General features: G+C 38.4%; 1 protein-coding gene across 1 annotated transcript in view; it reads right to left on the reverse strand.

Moving 5' to 3' along the window:
* The window catches only part of LOC125042414, a 56,285-nt gene extending 45,896 nt beyond the window's left edge, over nucleotides 1–10,389 (reverse strand). The window contains 2 exon segments of the mRNA XM_047638046.1: nucleotides 3,151–3,306; nucleotides 10,326–10,389. Coding sequence (XP_047494002.1) covers nucleotides 3,151–3,306; nucleotides 10,326–10,389 — 220 coding nt within the window.
* Nucleotides 10,390–11,179: the final 790 nt, after the last annotated feature.

Here is an 11,179-nt window from a genome sequence, read left to right on the forward strand (position 1 = left end):
TATATATATGTATATATTTATTTATTTATTTGTATACACACACACACACACACACACACACACACACACACACACACAACACACACACACACATATATATATATATATATATATATATATATATATATATAAGTTCGCGTACGTGTGTGCATAGCGTGTGCTCGCGCGTGCTTACGTGGGTACATCCAAAATTAAGGTAAATCAAGCATGATGCCTGAATTAGCATGGCATTTTGCTTAGGATCCGTGTACTAACAGACACTCAAGGATACGAAATGACAGAGTGAGTGCCATTATCGCTGTACTTTGAGTGCCATTCCACGCCATTGCTTTTAATAACAGCATCCTCGACAGCGTCACACTTACTTAACATTAAAATTACGATGCGAAATACATGACTGACTCTTCTGTTCTGTAGGGATGTTATATATGCTTCACGTCGATTGTATATACTCTGTTTGATTATAGTGTATGGTGAGAAAATGTGTAAGGGACTCGGTGAAGGGATACGGACTACTTGGTAATTTCAACGGGCGCCATTTTGTTGAATGGGAAGGATTTTTCAATGAGGGGATACGTGCTCATTCAGTAATTTTAAATGAGACAATTTCTTGGAAATACATATTAGATAGTTATACGAGGAGAGGGATATTTAGATGGAAGGCTTATGATAGCATGGTGGTTATTAATCACGCTGATATCAACGAATTTAGTCTTTATGGGTGTACGCGATAATAATAAACACAAATGTCAAAGAAAAACAAAAAGAAACTCAGCAACATACAAATACATTTTAGGATACAGTATTACAAGTGTTATCTCCGCCATTACCATGACTGACACTGTAACTTTTGTCTATAAATACCACGGTTTGGGCGGGGATGAAATAGAGCCGATGGAGCGCGTCCGCAAGGCCAGTCGCACCTCCGGCTTCGGCTTTGGTCATGGCTGGTAAACATTTGGGCGTTCGAAAAAGCAGCGAGCGTAGCTACAGAAACGCATCTATATGTAAAATACATCGTTACGGTGTAGCTAGAAAGCGTAATTTAGTGCGTTCTTGCGTATTCAGTTTCATTCGTTGTGATCGGGTCGTTGTTGTTTGCGCTTATTTGGATACGTTTGCGATAACGGAAATTAATTAGGGAGGATTTCTTTGTCCGCCATATTGCATTCAGTATTTTTACAGCTACCATGTGTATAAATCACAAAAGAGTCTCATTCTACTAAACGATTAATCTAAACACGAAATAGATAATTCATAAGATAAAATAAACGACTTTGTATGGCTTGACTTTAGCTACTTTTGAGTTTTTTTTTTTAATAGAGAGTTAAGAAAACGCCGTGATTTAGTGTTGCCATCTACGTATCATTACTTTGACTCTCCCCCCTACCTCTTCCCCCTTCACACGTATATACACATGTACTTTCTATAAAAGGTGTTCAGTTTTCGTTTTAATTTTTTTTTTTTTCATTAACTGTTATTTTTTTTAATCTTTTCTATTTCTTCTTCTTTTTTCTTTTTTTTCTACTTCTTCTTCTTCCTCTTCTTCTCTTCTTCTTTCTTCTTTTTTTCTTTCCTTCTCCTTCATTTTTTCCTCACCTCCTTCTTCCTCTCCTTCTCCTTCCCTTACTTTTTCCCTTTTCCTTCTCCTTTCATCTTCCCTCTTCTCTTTCCTCCTTCCTCCTCTTCTCTTCCCTCCTTCCTCCTCCTCCTTTCCATCTTCCTTTCCTTTCTCTCTTTCCTCCTCTCCTCTCCTCCTCTTTCCTCCTTCCCTCTCCCTCTCCTCCCTTCTCTCTCCTCCTCCTCCTTTTCTCCTCTCTACCTCCTCCTCCTCCTCTCTCCTCCCCTCCTCCTCCTCCTCCTCCTCCTCCTCCTCCTCTCTCCTCCTCCTCCTCCTCCTCCTCCTCCTCCTCCTCCACCTCTCCCTCCTTTTCTTCGTTAAAATATAACATTTACTTCAAAATATTCATCACAGAATGACCTTTACAGTATTGTTTTACATGAATCTTTCTCGACCTCCCTTATCACTCTCCGCATGTTGATAAAAAGAGACAAAAAAAGCCAAAACAGAAAAGAAAAAGAAAAAGAAAAATACTTTTTTAAGCTCTTATCCTTCCAAACGGAGAGTGAAAGTGACTCCGCCCACTTCCTTCCGCGTTTTTATAAGATGAATTCGTGAATCCGGTTCTCGTTTTTGTAAGGCTCGGAAAATTCGTCAGTTGAATGGCGCTTTTCTGATCTTATTTTTTTTAAATTCTGTTTTCTCCTTTTTATCTTTTTTTTTTTTTTTCTTTGTTATCTCTTTTGTCTCTTTAGTTCTATCCGATTTGTTTTTTTTTAATAATCAAAAGTAAAGTATAATAGACTTTATGTTCCTAAAAGACGTTTGCGTAATTATAGATCTACAGGTAGTAAATATACCTGAAAGTATGTTATGCAAAACCGAATAAAAACAATAATAATAAAAAAACAAATAAATAATAACAATAATAATAAGATGATGATGAAGAAGAAGAAGAAGAAGAAATAATGGGAACAATAATAAAAATGATACTATTGATAATAATAATAATGCATATTCATTATAAACACACAAACACATAACACTTAACTCACCCTTTTAAACCCGTTTTTCATATTTAGTCACACACTCTAATGATAAGGATAACAAGAATAACATAAGTAGCAATAATTATGCAATATGTTGTAATTATCGTCATTATTATTATCATCATCATCCTCATTACCATAAATATTATTAATGATATCAATGATACTATTAGTGATATTACTATTAATTACGTTATTAATGGTATCATTATCATTATAATCATTCTCATTATCATTTTCATTATTGTTATATTATCATTATCATTACAATAATGATGATAGTGATAATGATAATAATAATGATAATAATAACAATGAGAATAATACAAATAATAATGATAATAATGATAATAATAATAATAATAATAACAATAATAATAATAACTATAATAATAATAACGATAAAACAATAATAATAATAATACCAACAACAACAACAATAATGACGATGATAATAATAATAATACCAACAATAACAATAACAATGATGATGATTATACTAACAATAACAATAACAACAACAACAAACAAGACACTCACCGATAGTAAAAGCATTGCAACCCGGCGTTCCTTTGCAGATGCTCGTGCACTCGCTCGTCACAGCCGCGTCCTGCTTGGCCAAAAGAGGCTGAGAATTCTCGTTGAAATCCACGCCGACGGTCTTCTCCATGGTGATTGTCCCGCCGAAGCACTGGGCTGTGAGGAGGAGAAGGAGGAGGAGGAGGATTAGAGGGAGGGTTAGATGGAGGAGGAGGAGGGGGAGGAGGAGGAGGAGGAGGAGGAGGAGGAGGGGGAGGAGGAGGAGGAGGAGGAGGAGGAGGAGGATTAGATGGAGGGTTAGATGGAGGAGGAGGAGGAGGAGGAGGAGGAGGGAGAAAAGGAGGAGGAGGAGGAGGAGGAGGAGGAGGAGGGTTAGAGGAGAGGGAGGAGGAGGAGGAGGAGGAGGATTAGACGGAGGGTTAGATGGAGGGTTATATGGAGGAGGAGGAGGAGGGTTAGAAGGAGGAAGAGGAGGAAGAGGAGAAGGAGGGAGAAAAGGAGAAGGAAGTGGAAGAGAGGGGTGGGGGTAAGTGTCGGGAGGAAGAGGTGGGGGGGGAGGAGGGGGGAAGGAGGAGGAAGGGGAGGAGAAGGAGGAGGAGGAAGAAGAGGAGGAGGAGGAAGAGAAGGAGGAGAAAGAGGAGAACTAGAAGGGGTGTTGTGAAGAAAGTGTTCGGAAGAGGAGATGGATAACAGAGGGGGGAGAAGAGGGGGAGATGGGGTGGGGGGAGGGGAGAAGGGTCGTTGTGAGGGTAGTGTGGGGAGGGAGGGGAGGGGGAGAGGGGGGTGAAACTGCGGAAAAAGTAGAGAAACAGAGGAAGGAGTGTTGTGAGGAAAGGGTATGGAGGAGGAAGGGAGAAGGAGGCGAAGGAAGAAAGAACGAGGATGAGGAAGTGAGGAGAGGGAGGTCTTAATCACGAGGAAAGTGTGAAAATGAGGAAAAAGGAATGAGTTAGTTGCGAGGAAAGTGTGAAAATGAGGAAAAAGGAATGAGTTAGTTGCGAGGAAAGTGTGAAAGTGAGGAAAAAGGAATGAGTTAGTTGTGAGGAAAGTGTGAAAATGAGGAAAAGGGAATGAGTTAATTGCGAGGAAAGTGTGAAAGTGAGGAAAAAGGAATGAGTTAGTTGTGAGGAAAGTGTGAAAATGAGGAAAAGGGAATGAGTTAGTTGTGGGGAAAGTGTGAAAAAGAGGAAAAAGGAATGAGTTAGTTGCGAGGAAAGTGTGAAAATGAGGAAAAAGGAATGAGTTAATTGCGAGGAAAGTGTGAAAGTGAGGAAAAAGGAATGAGTTAGTTGTGGGGAAAGTGTGAAAAAGAGGAAAAAGGAATGAGTTAGTTGTGGGGAAAGTGTGAAAAAGAGGAAAAAGGAATGAGTTAGTTGCGAGGAAAGTGTGAAAGTGAGGAAAAAGGAATGAGTTAGTTGTGGGGAAAGTGTGAAAAAGAGGAAAAAGGAATGAGTTAGTTGCGAGGAAAGTGTGAAAAAGAGGAAAAAGGAATGAGTTAGTTGCGAGGAAAGTATGAAAAAGAGGAAAAAGGAATGAGTTTGTTGTGAGGAAAATACTGACGATGAGAGAAATATTAATGAAGAATGATTGACCGTGAAGAGAGGAAGTACTCATGAGAAATAGAAGTTATGAGTTAATGGCGATCCACGGGCGTAAACAAAATTATGAATTGGAGAGCAATCATGAGGAATGAATGACTGTCAGGCAGGGTAGATTCATGGGAAATTGAAATTATGAGTTCCTTTCGCCTCATCAAGTACGACATATCAATAAACTACGTGTGAGAGTTGAAAAAAAATGAGATATTATGATCTGTCTCTGTCCTATGAGGAAAAAAGATAGAACTATCTCTATGGTAGTCGGAGGAACCCAAAAAATAAGTGAAATTAAGTAATTTAAAAGCCATTATGTCGGTAATTAAGAAATATGTGATTCGAATGAGGGTGCGGTTATGAAGAGGCGGCGGATTTAATGACCGGGTAATTAGAAATAATTAATCAGAAGAGATCCAGTGGGTTTGTTTAATTATTTGAAATGTGGGCTGTTGATCTTAATATCTTGAGCATTTGGAAGGTGACGTAGATGAACATGTCGAGGGAATATGATGATGGTGATAATAAATTGTAAGAAAAGTGATCATATATATATATATATATATATATATATATATATATATATACATATATGTGTGTGTATGTGTGAGCATATATATATATATATATATATATATATATATATATATATAGAGAGAGAGATAGATGAGAGAGAGAGAGAGAGAGAGAGAGAGAGAGGGGGGGGGGGGTAGGAAGGGAGAGAGAGAGAGAGAGAGAGAGAGAGAGAGAGAGAGAGAGAGAGAGAGAGAGAGAGAGAGAGAGAGAGAGAGAGAGAGAGAGAGAGAGAGAGAGAGAGAGGGGGGGGGGATAGGAAGGGAGAGAGAGAGAGAAAGAGAGAGAGAGAGAGAGAGAGAGAGAGAGAGGGGGAGAGCGAGAGAGAGAGATAGAGAGAGAGAGAGAGAGAGAGAGAGAGAGAGAGAGAGAGAGAGAGAGAGAGAGAGAGAGGGGGGGGGGGAGAGAGAGACAGACAGACAGACAGACAGACAGACAGGCAGACAGACAGAGACAAACAGACAGACAGACACACAGACAAACAGAGACAGAGAGATGTGTTTGTGTGCATATATAACAAAATACAAAATGACTTGCTATCATGAAATAGCCAAGTAAATACTTACCACGAAAGGCATGTCTATCTAAATCACAAATATTCGCTTGTGTCAATTAAGGAATGTGCATCTAAAAAGGGAATATACGGAAATACGTAAAACACAATGAAAACACCAAAACAGGGATGTTTTTGTCTTAGAAAATAATAGATTTTTTTTATAAACGATGTGGTTTTGTGAAAGGAAACACAAATAACTGATAAAATATGAAACTGAAAGACTGTTAACGGAAGAGTGAAAATGTGATAAATCTTGTCATAATAAGGAATAAATTAGAGTAATGGAAAACGGAAGAAAAAAGACGAGATAAAATAGAAAATGAAATAAAATAAAGAAACGCAAAAAAATGATGTAAAGAACGGAAGGAAATAGAAATAATATATGAAGGTAATTTTTAAAAAATCAAGGATAGAGAGTAGAAAGGGAGAGTGATAATTCTTTCTCCTTTTCTCACTCTCTTCTAGTTTCTCTCACCCCCTCCTTTTCTTCTTATCATTACATCCATTCTATTTATTTTCTCTTGTTTACATTTACTCTCACTCACTTTTGTTAATTAATTTTAATTTTTCCCAATTTTTTTCCTCACATTTTATCATTTTCTCCATTAATTTATGTTATCCTTTAAAATAAATTATCACCCTCTCCTTTCCCTTTCTATTTATCTGTGTTTGTCATGTGTGCATTCAATTCCTATTTTATTTTTGTAATTACTTGTCTATCTATTTATCTATTTAACTTCTGCTAGATTAATTACCTAAGGGATAATTCTCCATACTTCCTCACAACTCATTAGATATTCACAAATTAATTTAAAGTTAATTAATTCAGGTTAATGATCTAGTCCATACGACATAACGACCTTGTGTTCGGGAGGACGTGGGCGGAGCTGATTGGTTGAAAAAGGGAGCGTGATAAGTCCCGCCCTTTTCCCGTTCCACCAATCAACGCCCAGGATTTTAAGAGCGTCTTTATGTCACGTGATTTGTGGTTCGAATAAGGACCGAGCTATTCGTTATTCGGACAATGATAGGTTGGATGTTTTTTTTTCCCCTATCTCTCTCTTTCTTTCTCTCTCTCTCTTTCTTTCTTTGTTAATGTTGGAAATGGGGGGAAATCCCAAGAGGATGTGTGAAATAAATGCGAATGGAAATAAATTCAAATTAAATAAATGAGGGAAAGGAAAAATTTAATGTATCATGCTGGACACATGCAGTTATCAAAATGCAAAAACAAAAAGTGAAATAACAGTAGTAGAATATTTGTTAGTTTTAAATCAATATACGTCAAACAGAAAATGAATAAGAAAATAGGTAAATGTGAAGAGGCTGCCGAAAGAGAGAAAAGAGAGAGAGAGAGAGAGAGAGAGAGAGAGAGAGAGAGAGAGAGAGAGAGAGAAAGAGAATGAAAGAGAGATTTAAAAAAAAAAGAAAGAAAGGGAGACACAAACGAAGAATAAAAACAGCAAAGGATAAAAGAGAAGAGAGAGATATCCAAACAGACATACCGAAGATGATAAGGAAGTTAGAAACAACAACAACAACAACAACAAACAAATAAATTTCACCATTGCAAACGCAACAATAGATTAACAACAAGAATAACAAGACTCGTCCAAGGCCTTTGAAAGTATATCGCAAGTCAGTCATGCAGTGCAACATTTTTCTGAAGAGATTTTTAAAAATATTTCAGACTCCATGCAACTTTTTTTTTCCTCGTTAGCCTCGGTGAATTTTGCTTTCGTTTTGAAATATGAAAAATGAGAGGCATTTTATTTCAACGCCTGACGTAAAATAAAGAGTTTTATCCCTTTTCGTAGAATGATGATAATATCATTGATAATGATAAAAGTAACATAATAATGATAATAATGATGATGATAGTAATAATAATTTTTAAAATAATATCAGCAACAACAGCAATGATAATAACAACAATTGCAACAATAATAATGATAAAGATGATAATAATAATAATGATAGTAATAATAATAATAATCATTATCATTGTTATTATTGTTATTGACATTATCATTAAATTTTTATTACCATTATCATTATGATTATTGCTATCACCATTATCGTTATCTTTATCATTACTGCTGTTATTATCATTATTATTAATAATATAGTTATCATTATTTTCATAATCATTATCATCATTATTATCATAATCATTATTATCATTATTATCATAGTCGTTATCATCATTAGTATCAAATTTGTCATCATTGCTATCATCATTACCACTATTATCACTATCGCCATCATAATGATCATGATGATCTCAACAACGAAAGGGATGAACTGAAAGCCAAAATTCCCCAAGAGCCGAGAACACCCCCCCCCCCCCCCCCCGCCATCTTACCCCAGCGGAGGAACATCCTTCCAGCGGCCGAAAGGTCATCTTGGGTATCCTCCTGAGGGAACATGTCCAGGACCTCGGGTTCCGTTTGCCCCTGGGTCTGGCGGGCCTCCTGCAGGTACTCCAGGCGAGGGGAGAGTGCCCGGAACGTCGAGATGTCCTTGGGAATCGTGGGTCCTCCGCCTTCGCCTTCGTCGCCGTCTAATCTCACGGCTCTTTCGTTGTGGGTCTTGGTGGGACGGCGGGGGGCGGGGGGGTTAGATGTTTCTTCTCGTTCTAAGCCTCCGCTTCTACCTCTTCTTCCTTCTGTTGGTCTTGTTCCTCCCCCTGTTCGTTCCCCTATTCCTCCATCTTCATTCGCTCCTTCCCTTCCTTTGCCCTCAGCTCTTTGACCTACTTCGGGGCGTCCTTCCTCGGGCAAGATTTCCGCGTCCCTGACCGCGCTGGTCTCCCCCTCCACCGGCGACAGCGACGACGGGATCTGAAGGCTGGGGATGTCACCGCCGTGTTCAAGGCTGGGGATGTCACCGCTGTGTTCAACCGAGCCTGGAGACGTCGTCGGCGCGGTCGTGAAGCCTTGCAAAGGGGCTTCTTTCTGAGGACTCATTTTCCGGTCCATCTCCACTTCCGCCTCCGACTTCGATGCTGTCATGTCCCCCGGAAAAATGATCACCGCGGACGCCGTAATGCCATCACCATTTTACATCGACCACCACCATAGTGTCATATCACCATCACGCATGCACGGCCGCGTCGCCAGTGAAGCACCATCACCAAGAAGGAGATAGAGACGCGTTAAAATAGACTTTTTTTAGACTACAAAGACAGTAAAGATGAAGATTATGATAAAGATTATGATAGGTTACCAAGAAAAAACGACGATACCTTCAAACGATTCCTTCATAAAGCATCGTGACTTTCCCTGCTAAAAGTGATGACCACCGCCATTGTCCTATTGAACCTCCCAAATCATATCCGAGAGACAATAAAATCATCCAAATCACAACAAAGAAGGATTTTAGAGAAAGACAAATGCCTAACGTAAATTTACGTAACACGTGTCACATGACGAAACCTGCATTACTGCGACTGACAGGCGTAGTAGTGGATGATTGACAGCTGAGTGAAAGCAGGTGAACCCCCCCAGTCCCCCACCCCTACCCCTCCTACACCCCTCCCCTCCGACTCTCATCCCTCCCCCCCCTTTCGCCATATAGAGAGTCTTGATTCTAGAAACTGGAAACGCTCTAGTTAAATGCGCTAAGGAGAGAGAGAAGAAGAAGGAGGAAGGGGGAGGGGGCGGTGAGGGGAGAGGGAAACGAGATGCGAGAAGGCGGGAAAAACGGGGAAAGAAGACGTGATTTGAGGAATAGAAGGAGGATATGAGAAGCAGTAGAATTTGGAGGAAAGGAAGATATTAAGAAAGAGGAGGAGAAGGGAAATAGGGAAAATAGAGAAAATTATTACGAAAGTAATATAAGAATATAGGCTGCGAGGAAGTGATGAAAAGGTGATAAACATAGACAAATTGTAAAATGACAAATTCACAGAAATCAAAGAAACCCTCCAAAAAAAAAAAAAAAGAAAAAAAAGAAGAAGAAGAATAAAGATACAAAATAGTAAAGAAAATCAAATCAGAAGAAATCAGAGCTTTAAAAAAAAAAAAAAACGAATTTCTCCATCCCAGAAAATCCCGACCCTGGGACGTCTATGCCAAAGGGCGAGTGACAAAAAAAACTCTACTATTTGTCACTGTCAATACTATTCTGGAAAGTGTACAGTGAAGTGTACACTTTAGCCCACTTTCAAGGATACGCACTTTCAGTATTTCAGTTTCACATAGAAATTCCTCCCACAAATGGTTTCCTATATAGCAAGGTTAAGGTGGTTTGAGATGAATGACCAAAAATATTAAAAATTTTCATTGAAATGTACATTTATTTTAGCTCCAAGGATACGTAGTTTTTCGAATGACACAATCTTTGATATTTCCAAAAGGAATTCCCTCTTTTTTTCCGGATGATGTAATCGATAATGAACTACACGAGAGTAAGGGCAAAACAGGAGTGCCAATACGGAGTGCCAAACTCACCCGAACTCAGGCTGGGCAGAGCGGCTAGTGATGCCATCATCATCACTCTCACCAGACCCGACATCTGTAGAAAAAAATAATTATTATTAGATACAATATTGTTGTCAGTATTAGTACAATCACAATACGCATTTACATAAGCTTATCAGTAGTATTACGGGACATGGATTAAGTATAAAAATGTAAGTGTATTTATTTTAGCAAAGATAGAAACTGGAATATTGCGTAATCATAATGGGCATCATTAGCAATAATCATAAGTGTAATTAATTCGTAATTATCAGCTCTTTATGTTTTGTCAAAGGCTACACATTTTATTATGGTTCTAATTACCAGTAATGAATGGTCAAGTGAAACTACATCTAGCTGAACAAAATGGTGATATGACGGAAGAGGAAAAAAGAAAACACATTAATAATTCACGCTTTAGGCTGCACAAACATTCCACTATTCCGAGAAAAAAAAAAAAAAAAAAAAAAATACAGCCATAAAAAAATGTTATGCACGTTTCCCTCACTTTTCATTTTGCGTAAGATGGCCATCTGGTCGACAACACGTTGATAAATGAAGGTGTTTTTTTCGGTTTTAAGAAACTCTCTAACTACCCGTTTATCTATTCAAGTGTGTCCTACATTCGTCTCAATAATGTTTCAGCGGATGATAAGCTTTCAGTACATTCATCCGTTAATCTATCTTTTATTAACTCTCTTTTCTTTGAAAATACGGAGAAAAAAAATTCGTTAAAACCGTTAGTCATTGAAATTTGAATTTCGAAAAAAAAGTCCGTTCACTATGATGTAAACAAACTTTCAAAATCTGTTCAAGAATCTCTCCGTCTTTCCACATTCCATTCC

Source organism: Penaeus chinensis, chromosome 32, assembly GCF_019202785.1.
Source record: "Penaeus chinensis breed Huanghai No. 1 chromosome 32, ASM1920278v2, whole genome shotgun sequence".
Taxonomy (NCBI): domain Eukaryota; kingdom Metazoa; phylum Arthropoda; class Malacostraca; order Decapoda; family Penaeidae; genus Penaeus; species Penaeus chinensis.